Genomic DNA, 18,128 nt, shown 5'->3' with positions numbered 1-18,128 from the left:
GGGGACATCCAAATTGCATGGCAGTTTCATACTGCAATAAAAACAAAACTTTTAAAAATATAATTTGTTTTATTTTAAAAGGTCTGTGAATTACACACCAAATGTAATTTTATCATATAAAATCATTAGGTTCTGCATGCTATTAATTATATATAGTACATCGTGTGGACACCCATTTCCTGAGAACAGTGCATCAATTATAAAATTTAAGATTTGTGGCATCGATAACAGTTCTAAACCAAACAAAAAACGTTTCTTGCCTATGATTATCAGAGGAAAACAAATCAGATGCTAATAATGGAAATTACAAGACAAAAAGACTGATTGCAATACACGGATGTGGTAAAATTGTACATTTGTTTTTCTAGTAACTTTATGAGACTGCAATATGTTGTTAGTATTATTTATGATTCTAGGTGTGTGGAATTACATTTCAACTTACATCTGCTAACTGAGCACAGAGATGAAAATAGAAAAAGAGAACCAGCACATGATACATATCAAAATACAGATGGCATGTGAAATGCTGGCTCTGTCTGCGGTGAGATCTTGATGAGCTTGATGGCACCTGCTGCTCTTCACCTGTGCTCTTATTAGAGTCTTTGCCAAGGCCATGACTGGGATCGTCCCGGTCCATCTGTGACCCCCGTGTCACAGCTGATTATACTGTTCAAGTCCTCACCAAAGACATTCAGTTCACTTGCAAAGCACATTGTTCGTTATGCGTTATATTTATTGTTCATAGTTTGTTTTTACTATAGGTATTTATCTGATTCCTTGGTGGAATATTGTGCAATATTGTAAAGTGTGAATAACTATCTTCTCTGTGCAAGGAATGTTTTCCTCATGCATAATGGTATTTTCAACTGGGTGTTTGGTATTGAATTTGAGGTTTACATGTTAAATTTTTTTTTATAATGATTATTCTGCCCTGATTTGAGCATCTATCAAGATAATAGTAAATAAAATAGCTGAAAACTAATTGAAGCTACGTAAAATGTTTATAGGTGTACAATAGCATGCCTTTGAAAGCGTATTTGGCTGTTTATAAAGACATGTTGCTGTTGTGATAAAAAAATTAAAGTGAAACAAAAAAAGTCTGAACATTTCTGAAACGTTGGTGATGTAAGATGGTAAAGCAAATAAAAGTAATTTGTCCATTATTGTGAGGTGTAATGTTTGATTGTGCTCTAGTCTAAATGTAGTACCACTTGTAGTCCACAAGGGGGCTTGAAAGGATTATAAATATAAAACAAATGCCACAACCATACGTCCTTTTTATGCTGGCTGGGATTTCTGAATTGCCTAAAATGTCTGGGTTTTGGCTTTACTTTCCTATTTACTTCGCTACACTGCTCATACAATATGTACGTGTATTTGAATTGCTTGACCGTTCTTCTGTAGATCCCACCTTCTCACATGCCACGATTGGCCGATTATGTACAATGCCTGCACGCTATTGGTCAAACTGCTTTTCAGTCATTACCTTAAAGGGCTAGTTCATCCAAAAATGAAAATTTGATGTTTATCTGCTTACCTCCAGGGCATCCAAGATGACTTTGTTTCTTCAGTAGAACACAAACGAAGAGGATGCCCTGGGGTAAGCAGATAAACATCAAATTTTCATTTTTGGGTGAACTATCCCTTTAAGCAAGCATGAAAATAATAGGAAAACAAAGCCAAAACTGGACATTTTAGGCAATTTTGAAATCCTGGCCTAGACAAAGGAATGGAATACTAGTATATTTGTTACTATATATTTTTCACAGTATGCTTGTAAATGTATTAGTAAGGGAAACATGAAATATACAGCACTACATTTTTTAAATATTTAAAGAGTTTATTTAAACTGGTAAAACCTGTTGAACCTCAGGTTGAGCTTTCAGAACAAGGCTTTAAATATCTGTTCATTGTTCAATGAAAGTAATTTCCCAGAAAGCACAAACTGGAATTAATGCAAACAAAGCATTCTTTAGTTTAATATTTCACTCAAAATACATGTCTGTTTAGTATTTACACATTACACATGTACATAATAAAGCAGGAACATTTATAAGACTAAATAAGTGAAAAATTATTTAAAACATCCACATTGTGCTCAAATCGAGTGTCATTCTGCCCAGTGGTCATACAGTAGCTGTGATAGAGAAACTTGCCATGACTTATGTGTGAATCAGTCAATATGAAAACTCAAGTTACAGATCAAGAATCATATTACTGAAAAACTTGAGAAACACACAGCATAGGCCTTATCTCAAATGTGCATAAATCCACTGTCTGGTGGACAATTAATGCATCTCTAATTATTTATGGTAAATGTGAACATCAACGACTGCTGTGACTGTGAGATATTTTACACTGATTTAACACTGACTGCATTAAATAGCAAATACAGATATACACACAGTACTGTTGGCACAATACATAAAATACAAATCAAAAAGTGATCTGAAATCAATAATGGACTAAATCCATTTCATTAAATCAATGGTTTATTCAGTACTGTAAAGCCAACAACACTGAACCCTGTTAAAACCGAATCCTTATGCAAACCATATGTTTGCTTCATGGCAGTGTATTAAAAATATTCATGCTGATGACAGCAAAAAGAGCTGTCATCAATTTTTTCAGAGTATGTCTGCTTGCTAGGAATAATATAAATAATACATTTGTGCAAACGACTGTGCTAACTAGTGTGTAGGAGCTTATTTTGCTCATTTAAATATACTTTCCAAGACCTTCATATTAAAAAGATAAATTACAACAACTGTCAATACAAAAATAGAGGTTTGTTTACTTCAATAGTGTGACGAGAGATTTAAATGACCTTAATGGGACACGCTTTACAACTGTGTAATGTACAAAACTATAGTGCTCTATTTCAAGCCCTACATCTAACTATTATCATAAAACTCATCTGTTTCACATTGTAAAGAGGTACTGGTATATAAAAAGACCAAACATTTTTAACTCCACAGTGGTCATTCAAAAAGAAAAAACAGGAACATAAGAGGAAGAATAACAGATCAGCATTAACACCAAACCGTATTAAAATGCAAAGCAAAAAGGTTTGAAAGATCTGCAGGTTTCTGTGAGTGTTTATGGGTGACTTTCTACTAGCAGCAGGACTTCTTCTTAGCGTGGCTGTCTAGTAGTGACACAGTTTTCTCTTTTTCTCTGTCCTCTTGGTCTTTTAGAACTCTGACAGAGAGAGAGAAAAAAAAAGTAGCACATCTTATAAGGTGCAGTACAAGAAAAAAAAAAAACTACTCTGGAATAACCTGGCTGTTTATGCAGCTGCATATGCCATAAACAGATATTAAAAATTATTCTGCCAAAAGTCTGTTCACATACTGAAACATATTGTAGTCTCATAAAGTTACTAGAAAAACAAATTCACAATTTTACCACATCACTGTATTGCAATCACTCTTTTGTCTTGTAATTTCCAATATTAGATTCTGATTTGTTTATATACTTCATATACATTTATTTATATAATGTGTTTATTTTGTTTAAGTTTTTTTTCATTTTGTTTTTAAGTTTTAGTAATGTTTTATGCTTCTGTCATTTTTATTATTATTTTAAAAATATTAAAAAATAATATATATGACATATACATATATTCTTGTAGTCAAAAATCTGGCGTGAATGTATTCAAAAGCATTCTTCTGTGAACTCATTTCAAAAATAAAAAAAAAGTAACCTCTTACCTTGCCATATGAATCATGGACTCTGTAACATTGTGGCTTGAAAAAGCACTGCACTCATAGAAAATCAACTGAAAGTCCTGAATTAGTGAAAAGGAAATGGCAAAATAAAATACTTTTAGAATAACGGGTAATTCTTACTGTATGCCATTCAGTGTGGTTCTTTATCTGGTGAGTTCATACAACAGTAACTGACAGGAAGCCACTTTATGCATCTTCATTGAGACGGGAGAAAGGACCTCCTCACACGCACCTCAAGGCCGAATACTCATTCAGCTCTGAATCAGTTCTTTAACTTGTTTGTTTCAAGACCGCCATGCTTAAAATGTTTAATGGTGATCCATTAGTGCCACTCCAGGGCCCACATTCACTCACCTTGGCTAATTTCTCTGCCACTCCCAGTGGAACCTCTCTCTGGCCATCTAGATCGGTCTTGTTCCCCAGGAGCATGATGGGAATGTCCTCACCTGCTCCCTCCTGTAAGACAGAGAAAGATAAACGCTTCCCGTTAAAATTAATTAAAACTACCTTACCGCATTGACGATACAGCTGACTTGCTTGAAATAAGCATTTTATTGCATTTTTGTTGTCTATTTATTGATTACATTATACACACTAACATTCAAAAGGTTGGGGTTGATAAGATTTGTTAATCTTTTTGGAAAAAAAAGTCACTTATGTTAACAAAGGCTGTATTTATTTAATAAAAAAATACAGTAAAAACAGTAGCCTATAGTAAAAATAAGTGTAACCTTCAAAAATCATTCAAATATGCTGCTTTGGTGCTCAAGAAACTTTTATTATAAATAATCAATGCTGAAAACCTGTGTGCTGATTCACAGCTTTGTGGAAACCATGAACATTTTTTTCAGGATCTCTTGATGAATATAATTAGTAGATCTTTTTTTCTTTTGTAACATTATTCCCCCACGACATGGGGGAAGTCGTGGCCTAATGGTTAGAGAGTCGGACTCATAACCCAAAGGTTGCGGGTTTGAGTCTCGTACCGGCAGGGATTGTAGGTGGGGGGAGTGAATGTACAGCGCTCTCTCCCACCTTCAATACCACGACTGAGGTGCCCTTGAGCAAGGCACCGAACCCCCATCTGCTCCCCGGGCGCCGCAGCAAAAAAATGGCTGCCCATTGCTCCGGGTGTGTGTTCACGCGGTGTGTGTGTGTTCACTGCTGTGTGTGTGCACTTTGGATGGGATAAATGCAGAGCACAAATTCCAAGTATGGGTCACCATACTTGGCCACATGTCACGTTATAAATGTCTTTACAGTAAGTTTTGATCAATTTAAAACATCTTTGCGGAATAAAAGGTATCAAAAATGTCATACTTTTATTCAGCAAGGATGTCTTAAACTGATCAAAAGTGACAATTAATAAAAGTATAAAAAAAATAAAAACGTACTGACCCCGAACTTTTGAAACTAGGACTTTCATTATCTATTGAAACAGCAACTTTACATAAAAGCCTGTTGAAAGTCACACTCCTACCACTAATAAAAAAATAAAATAAATAAAAATAGAGAAGGAAAAAAAGTGTGTGTTAGCCAATTGCTACTTGTTATTACTAGTTGGAAGCAGGTAGTATTTATAATTCAAGCGGAAGAGTCGTGTTTAAATCTAAAGCGCATTTTACAGGACAAAATATTTCCTTACACCGTATTTCATAAATATTTCAATCAATTCCCCAAAGGTGTATGTGTACATAAGTATAAATGTAATCTTTTACCCAAAAGAAAGTGGAAATGAATCACTCACCTGCACGCTGGCCAGCCAATGCCTCACTGCTGTGAAAGTCTGCTCATTAGTGACGTCATACACCACTACCACGCCATCGGCCTTGCGAAAAAACTGCTTGGTGATGCTGCGATACCTGTCAGCAGATCCCCACAATAAAACATCTGTAGCATTCACTTATTTTTCCAGTTAAAGGGGTCATATGATGCTGCTAAAAAGAACATTATTTTGTGTATTTGGTGTAATGAAATGTGTTTATGCGGTTTAAGGTTAAAAAAACACATTATTTTCCACATACTGTACATTATTGTTTCTCCTCTATGCCCCACCTTTCTGAAACGCGTTGATTTTTACAAAGCTCATCAGTCTGAAAAGCGAGGTGTGCTCTGATTGGCCAGCTATCCAGTGCATTGTGATTGGCCGAATTCCTCAAGCGTGTGACGGAAATGTTACGTCCCTTACCATATTCACAACGAAGCACACAGTGCCTTCATGACATGGTTGCGGCGGCAACAATACTACAGCGAGAATAAAAGTTATGCCTTCTTTCTTTGTGTGAACATTTGGGTGGTGTTATGCAAATCTTCCCAGATAGTGACGTAGACATGGGGGCGTGTTAGAACGAGCCGTTTTAGGTAGGTGTGGCTGACTCTGATCTTTTATAAAGAATATCTCTTTGGATTTGAGACTTTAGTCTTTGCAACTTTACAGATCTTCTTTATGCACCAAGAGCTTGTAACACTCCAAAGAGAAAGGAAAAATTTAAATCGCATCATATGACCCCTTTAAAAGATGCAATGGAGCGATCAATGAACAATTAGATTATAATTAATTAAGATTGTTAACAGAAACATAAACCTATATGAAAAAATCAATAAAACACAACTCGCCTCTCCTGTCCTGCTGTGTCCCACATTTGCAAGGCTACCTGGCTGTTGTCTACTGTAAGAGTCTTCACACTGTAGTCAATACCTGCACTCGTCACAAAATGAAAAAAAAGTCAGTCTGAAGGAGAAGGAAAGGACTAGGAGTCATGCCATTTAATATTTTCATGCTTTTGTTTCCATCCTAGAAGCAGCTCCACACACAAACCCTGACTAAAGGCCAGACGGAAATGATTTGTGGTTTTAGTCAATACAAAGTTACTTATAAACAATCGGCTAAATAGGAACGATGCAAATGGACACACATTATGTCACTTTATTTTTACCTGTTCAATTGTATGCACAGATACTTTGCTAATAAAATGGGCCAAAAAGTATCGTGGTATTAGTTTTTTTTTTTTTACCATGGTATACTTTAGTTTAGAAATAGACTTGAGTGCTTTAAAGGTTAAAATCTGAAGTCAGCAAAACCTCAACGTTGTGTGAGACTAATTATGGTTAAACAGTGTTACCGTCATCAGCATGTGGACAATTAACAGACCCAGCAACAACATGGCATCAAATTGGACTCACACCCAAAGACATGGCTTTGGAGCAGCATGATGGTAAGTCGATGGCAGAATTTTCATTTTGGGTGAGCAAGCGCCTTAAAATTGAGGCTATTTAGGTTAAATAGATAAAAATACCCCTAGACACTAGTAAATATATGAAAGAAGGCCACTTACCTACAGTAGCACATGTACCAGAGTGGAAACAGTTGTCACAGAAGCGACGTAGAAGAGATGTTTTTCCCACACTAGAATTCCCCACCAGAACTATCTTAAAGAGACGATCTGGACCTGAACTGGCCCCTTCCTCCTGGGAAAAAAAAATTCACCACAATTAATGAAAAGGGGAAGAAAGCTGGGTCTATGTGACCCAAAAACCTGTTAGTGAACATTTTTGATGTTAGTGTAAAGGACATGTAAATATTCTAAAGAACTATATTCCACTATAAAGAACCTTTTGCGCAATGGAAATGTTCCATGGATGTTAAAGGTTCCTCATTGATGCCAATTAAGAACATTTATTTTGAAGAGTATACTCATTTTGAAACCTCAACGAATGTCTTAGGTTCAGACCAAATCAAGCTGTTTTCTCACCGACTGGACTGTCTCTTTGCCCACTGGCTGTCCTCTGGGTGAGGTGGGTGTGGGTGCGACTCCTGGAGGGGGTGAAACAGAGGTCGGAGTGCTGGTTGTGGGGTAAATATTGCTCATCTGGAGGTCCATGCCCTCCTCCAACTCCTCATCTTCACTCCAATCTCTGAGATGGGCTTGATAACCCCGCTGAAGGAGCTGAGGAAGATGGTCCTCCTCGATGGAGATGATTCTCTGGAGCTGGTGTTTTGAAGGAGGTCGTCCATCTACCATGTCCTCCAGGTCCATGCTGTGCCCATTTACGCCAATCACGTTCTTCCACTTAGATTGTGGCAGAACCTCTTCATCCTCATCACTGGAGAAGACAACATCCACATGTATGCTTATTTATTCACTAAAATGACATCAGCAATATGGAGTACTACCTTTTTGGATTACTCAAACTATAAATATCAAGAAAGCATCTTATTGATGTCTTCACAATAAGCTTTGATTAAACTCAAGTCTAAAATGACTAGCTCTTTTATCTGAGGAGAGTCAGATCCTTTTTGATTTTGCAGATCCACTGTATCTTTTCATCTTGAGTACCATTGAGTGTACAGATGGCATTTTCACACAGCCATACCTCTTAAATGAATTCTTCCACTCAGACTGCTTCATAGTAATTGACCCAGGCCTCTGTTTCCATGAGAGTTTTGCAGCAGAAGTATTTGGTTTCTGAAAGACAGCAAACAATGTCTTGAAATTATCAAAATACAGGATCAGTACAATGTCTAATATAGCATCTATATGAACCTACTTGATAGCACATGTCTCTTTCATCTCGTAAGTGTTTGTTCATTTCCCTAGAAGGAATGAAACAGAACACATGAAATCTGGGCTAACATAAAGACCCGCCCCTTCATTGATAGTTATTTCTTACCTCAGCAAATCAAGCTGCTTGAGAAGACTTGCCCTCTCTCTTTGCAAGCTTTCTGTAACCCTATAAATCTCCCTGAAATAAATAAATAAATAAAAACACTAACTCTTTTAATGATAATATTTTTGCCAGCAGGACTGATACCAAATCAAACAAGGGACAAACTTTATTAACTAAATTCGAATTATTAGATACCAGCTTTAATGAAATTAAATAAACAAATACATAAAAAATAAATTTTAAATGTAATGTATAATAAACTGTGATATATTTCTTAGCTTATGATGATTTCAATAAATATATCATTGTAATGCACAGTAACATCATTGTAAGAACAGTAATGAGAATCAGGGAGAAAATAATGACAAATACAGAAATAATGACAAATAAATTAGACAATAATCACAATTACACAAAAAAATAAATAATTGCAGGGAATGACATTTAAAAAAAAAAGTATTTATTTATTTTATTTTAGTGTGAAATTTGACCCTGATATGCTTTGAGCGCAGTGTACAAATAATGTTTTATTAAAAATGTCGTTAAATTGTATTAAAGGGATAGTTCACCCAAAAATGAAAATTCTGTCATTAATTAATCAGTAATTAATTACTGTCATTAATTAGTGTCATTAATTTGTCTCCTCCGCGTCACCCTGGCACCATTTTGGAGAGTATCCACTGAACGTAAACAACGTATGCTGTTCTGTGTCAGCTGCGTCGCGCAGATACGTTGTTTTCGTTCAGATTAAAGTGTAAACAACGTAGACAACTTATCCGCATGATGCAGCTGACACAGAACAGCATACGTTGTTTACATTCAGTGGATAAATAAAGTCATTTTTGTTTGCTTTGTGCACGAAAAGTATTCTCGTAGCTTCGAAAAATTACGGTTGAACCACTGATGTCACATGGATTATTTTACCGATGTCCTTGCTACGTTTCTGAACCTTGACCGTGTAAGGATCCTTGCTGTCTATGGGAAGGTCAGAGGGCTCTCAGATGTCAAACGATTAATCGCGATTAATCACATCCAAAATTAAAGTTTTTGTTAACATAATATGTGTGTATACTGTATATATTTATTAAGTATATATAAATACAAACACATGCATGCATATATTTAAGAAAAATATGTTATGTTTATATATCAAATATATTTATATATCATATAAAACATAACAATATAAATATATAAATGCATATACATGTAAATATTTTCAAAATATATACTGTATGTGTGTGTATTTATATATACATAATAAATATACACAGTACACACACATATGTTATATAAACAAAAACTTATTTTGGATGCGATTAATCGCGATTAATCGTTTGACAGCACTAATTATATTATATTATATTATATTATTCACTTTTAAATTTAATTTTACTATATTGTATATAGCACATAGCGGCATAGCACTAAATGTCATATCATCCTCACATCTCTCTTTCCTCATGCAGGCATGAGGACTGTTCCTGCAGCAGCATGAGTTGCTCCTGGGCCAGACTCAGCTCCTGGGTGGTGTTGTCCAGCTCACGGTTCAAGTCCTCATTACACTGCTTCAGTTTGACGTTCTCCACGGCTGTCTCCCGCTGCTCGCTGTGCAGCTCTCGACACTGACGCTCCAGCTGACGGGCATCAAACAAACACACATGTACAAATGAAACAATCAACGCATAAGCTATCATAAACATAACTGAAGAAGAACTGACAAGAAGCTCTTTGAAACTAATTGTGCTGGATAACCAGACATACCAGCCATGTATATTTACACCACTATCAAGAACTTGGAAGGATAACCTTGGAAGTGTTAATGTGAATGTTTGGATGGGACATTGTGGGAGGAATGGATTGATAAGAAAGCTCTTACACCCATGCTTTTCAACACAGCTATGCTGCTAAATATAGACACGACAGGACACAATACCACGTCTATGGCCAAACATACTGTACCACACTTCAGCTCCTCACAGCAGAAAAGCAGTTTTGCTTGCTTTTACATGGTAGCAAAGAGCACAATAAAGGAACTAATTTGCTTTAACTGTTTGCAAATGCGAAGAGAAGAAAATGAAGCTTGTAATGATGCAGGCAAAGGAAGCATTACGACTTTGTTACTTTCGGTTCATTCATTAGCACTGAAAGGCTTTGCTGGGTTTTGTCTATTGTGTGTATAGAACAGCGTCTATTTTTGTGTGCGTCAGCACTGTCAGATGTGGTTTTCTGAAAGCTGAACACAAAGTTCCAGCAAATGATCAACAGCACCTGGTGATTGTGTTAAAGAATCTGAGAGTAATACTTCTGAGCATTAAGACTCGTACAGTATTTGAGTCAAAGTCCTTAAAATGTAGATGTTAGTTTGTTCTTGAGTTCAAGTTACAGCCTTTCCTTGACCTTTCATTAGGATTAAACTAAAGTCCTTACAGGAAATGATATCACTCTTTGTAAAATTCACACATTCAAATAGTGAATAGATGTGCAATGTCTTCATACATATTACTAGTTAAACTGGTTTAGTGACAAGCAAAGGAATTTGTTGTGACCCACCCGTTTCTGTTTGTTAGAAAGGATTTCCAGCTCTTTCTCTTTAGCGGAAAGCTGGTGCGCCATGTCCTGACTGCGAGACAAGAACCGCTCAGAATCCTAGAGAACATACAGTTCACATGACCCATACAATTTACCATGGTACATAGAAAAAGCCCTGTTCACACCAAGAACGATACCTATAAAGATAACAATATTAGCGTCCACACCAGCAGACGATATCGTCTGTTTATTCTAAGCGCACGCTCATATGTCGCTTTAAATTCTCAAGCTCGTTATAGCAGGATGGATTCTGATTGGGTGTCAATGTTTGTATCAATCATAAGCTGGAAAAAAATCGTTCTGAAACTGTTTCCAACGATATCATTTCTCTGTGCCTTTATCGTTATAGCTGTGGTGTGGTGCTATTCTTTAATATTAAGAATGATTTTTAGAACTATATCTATCGTTATCGTTATAGTTATCGTCCTTGGTGTGAATGGGCCTTAACAGTTAGTGTTTCTACTGTAAACATAACTTAATTTGAAATTGCCAGTCTAACGACCTTTCAGAATCTTTTTTTATTTTAATTAGTTTTTATCATTTCTGGTCTCTACATACTGTATGATTTTCAATGAAAGTCTATGAGATTCCCCCCTCCCTTTTTTATAGTCCCTTTTTTATTACGTTTCCTTGAGGTCCATGGTAACACATTTAATACTCAAGGTTTGTTTGTTTTTTTCAAATGACCAATTTGAATAATTAATAAATAATAATTGTTTCACCTCTAAGAGTATCCGGTCCTTTTCATTCTTGATCTGTTGCTCCATTTCTTCATACAGCCTCTGGATTTCATCATCATGTGTCGCCTCTTTCCTATGAAAGACGTCTGGATCACTCAAAAAGCTTTTGAGTCACTTAGTCATATGAAAGAATAAAACACTATTCACTGGGTACATGGAACAGACGTCATTCAAAAGGCATTTACAGGTCAGCTCTCAGCAGATATTTCAAAGATATATCTTTAAAAGCCACAACAGACATGACTATCAAGCCTCAGTACAGGCTCTCCATTGTGATAAAAAGAGAATAAATGTGGTATAAATTAAAGGGATCAATATACTGGAAAACCGAATGATGCTCATAATCATGTGAGCATGCATTAAACATTATTTACTTTTTTCATTAGAATGTTTTAGAAAAAATATATATTTGCTTGCTTGCAATATATCCTTTAATGGTTAACAGAGTACTGTAAAATCACCACTTAACACTAAAATCTTACGTGACGTGACGTGACGTGACCCATACTAGGAATTAGTGCTCTGCATTTAACCCATCCTTAGTGCACACACACAGCAGTGAACCCACACACACCGTGAACACACACCCGGAGCAGTGGGCAGCCATTTATGCTGCGGCGCCCGGGGAGCAGTTGGGGGTTCGGTGCCTTGCTCAAGGGCACTTCAGTCGTGGTATTGAAGGTGGGAGAGAGCGCTGTACATTCACTCCCCCCACCTACAATTCCTGCCGGTACGAGACTCGAACCCACAACCTTTGGGTTACGAGTCCGACTCTAACCATTAGGCCACGACTTCCCCTTTGCTAATGCTCAGATAATCAACTTTTGGAGCATAGTACAAGCCAACTCTGTTACCAATTATACAGTCAGGCTCAGGTGTGAAAATCTCATGCAAAAGCCAACTTTCCTAGTGCTTGCATCACATCTGTCCCTTGATTCTTATTAGTCACGATATGTGACTGTCAAGTCAACCAACATGGGATTCATATACTGGGCTGACACTCAAAATGTATGAATGTCACGGAGTAGATAACGATAGCAAAATATCAAACCAAGTCCCATTAATTTTAAAGGTAGCACAAACACATTTTTCAAGACAAAAAAAATAATTTTTTGACGCTCTCTACCATAACTTTTGGTCATTTTTAATGCATCTTTGCTAAATTAAAATAGATAGATAAATAAATAAATAATATCTTACCGACCTTAGACTTTTAAACAGTAGTCTATAAGTGTCTAAATACCGTACTAAACACATTTTTCCATTACAACTTTTTACAAAAGTAACATCCCTTCAAAATGCATGTTCAAATTCTGAAAGGAATAAAGGTGCTTAATTGACATCTGACCTTTTAAGGGCCGTCTCCATCTCTTTCTTCTCCTGGTTGGTCTCTTTGATCTGATAAGTGACCCTGGCAAGGAACTCCTCAAAATTGGACAGAAGGTGAGGTTCGTCTTTTCTGAGCTGCACCCAAAGACTCCGCACCTCTCCTGGCCTGAGACATCACAACACGCTTACTGCATCATTTATCTCACCAAATTCTTAAAAAATTACAAAACGAGTTTGCGGTGTGTTTTACCTTTATATGACCAAGTTTTATCTATTATAGTATCTTATATCACACTCCACAAAAAATGTGCTCCACTGTTAAAAAATAATTAGACATGTACAAAGTCCACAGTCAGATAAATTCTAAACTCAAATTTTTTTTTTTTTTTTTTATGTTTTCAATGCAGTAACCTTCGTCTTGGAAATGCATTAATTCTGAAACATAAAGGCTCTTAGTAAAGACATTCACAGTCTTTTCTGTTGCAGAAAAAAGCTCATACTTGCAATAGGTCTCCTGAAAGGATATCAAAATCACATCATGATTTTGCGGAACTACAGTAAAAAAAAAAAAAATGCTTCTTTTATCGAACAGCAAAATGAAGCTGACTGTATATGAGATGCAATCAGAATCTAATCCAAACTGTCAGTTCCCCTTTGAAAAAGCAATAACCATACACAAGGATTACAGTCAGTCAGAAGGATGAACTTTTATAATTGATGTCTTCCACTATCACCGTTTGCCTTTTAGGAGTGGCGGTAGTTTGCTGAAAGTGCATCCGGTCATGTGTTACAAAAATGGGCTCAATGCACCATACGGTCAATAAGAAGACAAGAATTGACCTTTGGTGTAAAGTTGCTTTTTAAATGAAATCTAAATTATATTTTTATGATAGTCAGAAATACAGTAACTATAGTTATAGATAAAAATACATAACTAATGTGTTTTATAGCATGAAAATAGCATCTTAGCTAGTGTAGTTCCATGCAAGAATACTTCTAAGAATGTATAAATCCTATAACTGAAATATATAACAACCTAAAAATGTATTATTAAGATTAATTTTAGGTTGTTATCCATTTCAGTTATTTCAGAATTTATACATTAGTGGGAATATTCTTGCATGGAATTGCACTATAGGAACTACACTACAACCATGAATATTAATTTTAGGATCCATTTCAAATAGCGTGGTTGACTGAAATGACTCTCACTCTTCAAAGATGTTGCTTGCCCCCAGGTTCTCCATTAGCATGCAGAAGTGTTGCTCCTCGTCATCGTCTCCCCTGCTGTGTCTCTCCTCCCACTGGCTCTCGTAGAGCACTTCTGGAGTCTTTGCTGAGACTGGCTCCTCACCTGCATGTGGATCTACTGACACCACACCTGGACCAAACATAAATTCACCTGAATGGGAGACATAAATACATTAGCAAACTTTTAAAGGATACAGACAGCCCAAAATACAACATATGATATCAATCAGATGTTTCAATAATTGAAAACACACACATACATTTTATATATATATATAATTTTTTTATTTTATTTTTTTTACTGAGTGCTGTATAGATTCAAATGCAAACACACTAAAGCCGGAGGAGAACTCCTCAAGGGTCAGATATCCATTGCCATCTGCGTCCAGAGTTGCAAAGACGTTCTCAAGTTCCTCAGCACTCAGCGGAAGCTCTCCATTTAATCTCTACAACACATGACAAATGATACAGGCATGTTATGAAAAACATAACGCATTTTGCATCACCTGAAAATGCGCAAATTAAGAGTATACTGTAAATAAGATAACATGTACTTTACAGTGTATCTTATGTATCTTTACATTTAGCTTAGAAGTCATACATGCTGTATATAAATAAAATATATATAATATATTTTATTGGTTTTACAATTAAATTACAATTAATTACAGTAAATCGAAACTCACAAAACATGTTTATGAGGCAACTGAATGTCACTACAAAACCAAACTCGACCACATATTCTCCAATCTCTTACCAGGTTATTTGTATGTCATGAGTAAGGTCTCAAACTAAGTTGACATTTGACACCTTTAAAAATCAGTCAGGCTGTCGATTTCAGTGATCAACCCCGTTAACACACAGTAAGAACACTACTATTCTTAGAGAGCAAATAACACACCCTGTGTGGGAACCTGACACATGTTTGCTCAGATATGCTCTGGGATCAGATGTCCCATAAAACACTACATATAATTCTCAGTGTGACTTTAGTGTGGACTTTTGGATTTTTCTGTACTTGTAAAAGCCAGTTGTAAACGCTGATGGACGTGTGAAAACAGTTGCGTAAAAATGAGCACAAAGTGTGAGCCATCACCCAGTTCCTCCGGTAAACTAAAGTGACAGCTTCTAAAAACAGCAATAAAACTCCTCCTGTGGCTTTTTTGACGGCCTGAAGGTTTAGAAAATGCTGCTCTTTGAAACCCCAATAGTGTTGTCAGCGTTTTCTGCAAGACCAACATGTGGTGGACCCATGATGCAAGTTACTTTGCCAAGCACGTAAATGTTTTGTCACAGTCTTCACAACAGCATGTACACAATCATTTAACAGAAAGATTTAAGTACGTATGGATTTGTGGGATCTATTTAATCCAAATGGGCTGAAATAACAAAAGGCATCATTTAAATAAAGATGAGGAACCAATGTTTATTAATGCTTTTTCCATAGACAATGGATCAAAGGTGTGATGCTTTTGAAAAAGGCTCTTCAGAGCAAGGCCCGAGAGCCAGACTTCAAAGGAAACATATGCAATGAATGGAAAATCTAAGAGGTGATTGAATCTGCACAATAATACAACTGAAGGAGTTGTTTCAATTTTAGGATGGTCTCCCAAGCTCCTACGATTCTGACAAGCTGCAAAAAGCTGTACTGAAACTACATATTTCATATAAATCAACCACACTGATGAGAGATTAATATAGATCTCACACACTATGACCAATAGGTGGAACAGAAAATACAGAAAATAATAATAAAAATATGGTGGTGGTACCGTGGTACAATGATCTGATGCCATATCATGGTATTTGATATAAAGTATTTGAGAGGTACTGAATGATTACTGTAGTAATTTACAGTGGTATTTACATGATTACTACACAAGTCTGAATCAAACCAAAATAAGAGGGATATATATATATATATATATATATATATATATTCTCATTTAAACATAAATTAATAATTATTTTTTCATAATTACATAGTGATAAAATCAATCACAGTGATCAAATATTTTAGAGCTTAAAATAGTTAGAAAGATATTTATTCACTGTAATAATTTCCATAACAAATTATTTTATTCATTTATATTAAGAAAAGAAAATAAAATAAAAGAGTTTTAGTACAGAAGCATGTTGTACTAACATTCCTTTTCATTGCAAATTGCCAATTAGATAATTAACAAACTATGCCTTTAATTGGATTTCTTTGTAAGTGAATTACTTTATTCAGATCGCTGCTTGTCTTCTGTTGTAAGTAAACAATTTATAAGGGTGAGCAAACACAAATTAGCTCAATTAGCTCATGGTTCCCAGCTGAAACAATGCCAGGGAAACCAGATGACTCGAGACATTTTGTGGGGTTTCCATTCTTCTTTACTAATAAAACTCCAGGCCTAATGAGAAATCACATGGATGCCCTTCTCAACATCCTTACCTGCATGTCCCGTCGTGTAATGAAGCCTTTGCCCTCGATGTCACAAATCTGGAAGAACTCTCTGGTCTTCTCAAGCACAGCACTGCAGTCGCTGTCACTGGGCATCCCCTGCCTGTCTTCTCCTCTACGATGGGACGCCCGGTCCACCTTGGAGCCACAGGTGCTTGAGAAAGATGCCATGCCGTCTATGTGTGTGTGTATTTGTGTGTGCATACTGTATGTATGTGTGTGCGAACTCCACTCTCCTCACATGGGTCAGCCCTTGACAGAAGAGAAGAGAGAACAAAGCCTTTGAGTTACACCACATCACATCCTCTTAGAGTGCCACCAAGTGCCATCTCTTAGCAACCACCTCTTTAATTAGACAACGAGAGCACCTCAGATTGGTGCAGGAAAAGAAATAGCGTAAAAAAGGGAGGAAGATAGAGAAAGCTTCAAGGTGAATATTCAGAAAGGTTATTCGAGTACAGAGTACACCTCGATATGATATTCTGGAGCTGGTGGCTGAACAAACTCAGGATTACAGGATTAGTTTCGAGTTGACAAAATCAAACCAATCCAATCCAGCTTTGTTGGTACCATGACACTGATCAAGCTTATTTATATTGCATATTATCTAAATATATTTACATTACTTTAAAATAAAAGCTTAATAATAATTATTAAACTAAAATGGCTTGTGTCATGGGTTAAGAGCATAATAGTTAAAGTAGTGCCCTTTAATTTGGAGCAAGAGAAACTGTGGGAGTGACTTTATTGTGTCACAGAAGCTGATTGGTTTAGATGCTTCCTTGCATCTCTAAATCTTAGCAACTCTAGTGGGTTCTTAGTCTAAGAAGATTGGTATGGTGTTTTGAGGCAAAATAAAGAAAGCAGATAAAAAAGAAATACATTTATGATAATGATTGCACCTCTGGGTTTCTTGGCAGATGTGTTGATTAAAACTTTTGTTTGCCTGTCATAACAGCTTGAATATGTACATTATTGATTTCCTTTGTCTAACAAGAACAATCAAACTTGCTTTGCATTTCTGCTGCACAAAAGTCATTTCAAAGTTTGAAAAGCCCATTAGCCAGCAAAGCATCACATCTCACTGACAACTTTTCTGTGACAGCTTCTTAATTGCCTACAAATTGAGTTAGTTGGCTGTAATATTGCAGGTAAGGTTTTGGAAGGCAGTCAGGCATATGCTACAATTACGTTTGTATGTAAAAATGTGCTTAGCAAGCAAAAATGTTTTTATGCTTATCACATTTTTAAAGTGGTCAAAGACTCATGATAAGTTATCTAGGCTTCATATTGACTGAATATTTGTTTTTCCAATAAACTGTCACACAAGCAGTGAAATGGTCCTTTATTTTGACTTTTTTTTTTTTTTTT

General features: G+C 36.1%; 1 protein-coding gene across 1 annotated transcript in view; it reads right to left on the bottom strand.

The window, feature by feature from the left end:
• Positions 1-2,817: 2,817 nt before the first annotated feature.
• Positions 2,818-18,128, bottom strand: part of LOC107673149 (ras and EF-hand domain-containing protein homolog) — a 19,501-nt gene continuing 4,190 nt past the window's right edge. The window contains exons 2-18 of the mRNA XM_016466645.1: positions 16,749-17,009; positions 14,646-14,757; positions 14,273-14,462; positions 13,080-13,226; positions 11,714-11,804; positions 10,953-11,048; positions 9,849-10,036; positions 8,403-8,474; positions 8,280-8,325; positions 8,106-8,197; positions 7,484-7,835; positions 7,067-7,199; positions 6,348-6,429; positions 5,479-5,593; positions 4,086-4,187; positions 3,714-3,790; positions 2,818-3,201 (exon numbers count right to left, since the gene is read on the bottom strand). Of these exons, the coding sequence (XP_016322131.1) occupies positions 3,117-3,201; positions 3,714-3,790; positions 4,086-4,187; positions 5,479-5,593; positions 6,348-6,429; positions 7,067-7,199; positions 7,484-7,835; positions 8,106-8,197; positions 8,280-8,325; positions 8,403-8,474; positions 9,849-10,036; positions 10,953-11,048; positions 11,714-11,804; positions 13,080-13,226; positions 14,273-14,462; positions 14,646-14,757; positions 16,749-16,961 (2,193 nt within the window). The 5' untranslated portion in view covers positions 16,962-17,009 and the 3' untranslated portion in view covers positions 2,818-3,116. The remainder of the gene's footprint in view (positions 3,202-3,713; positions 3,791-4,085; positions 4,188-5,478; positions 5,594-6,347; positions 6,430-7,066; positions 7,200-7,483; positions 7,836-8,105; positions 8,198-8,279; positions 8,326-8,402; positions 8,475-9,848; positions 10,037-10,952; positions 11,049-11,713; positions 11,805-13,079; positions 13,227-14,272; positions 14,463-14,645; positions 14,758-16,748; positions 17,010-18,128) is intronic.

This window comes from Sinocyclocheilus anshuiensis, unplaced genomic scaffold (assembly GCF_001515605.1).
Source record: "Sinocyclocheilus anshuiensis isolate Anshui unplaced genomic scaffold, SAMN03320099.WGS_v1.1 scaffold304, whole genome shotgun sequence".
NCBI classification, from domain to species: domain Eukaryota; kingdom Metazoa; phylum Chordata; class Actinopteri; order Cypriniformes; family Cyprinidae; genus Sinocyclocheilus; species Sinocyclocheilus anshuiensis.
The sequence above is the reverse complement of the archived record's forward strand: the minus strand, read 5'-3'. Positions and strand labels throughout refer to the sequence as shown.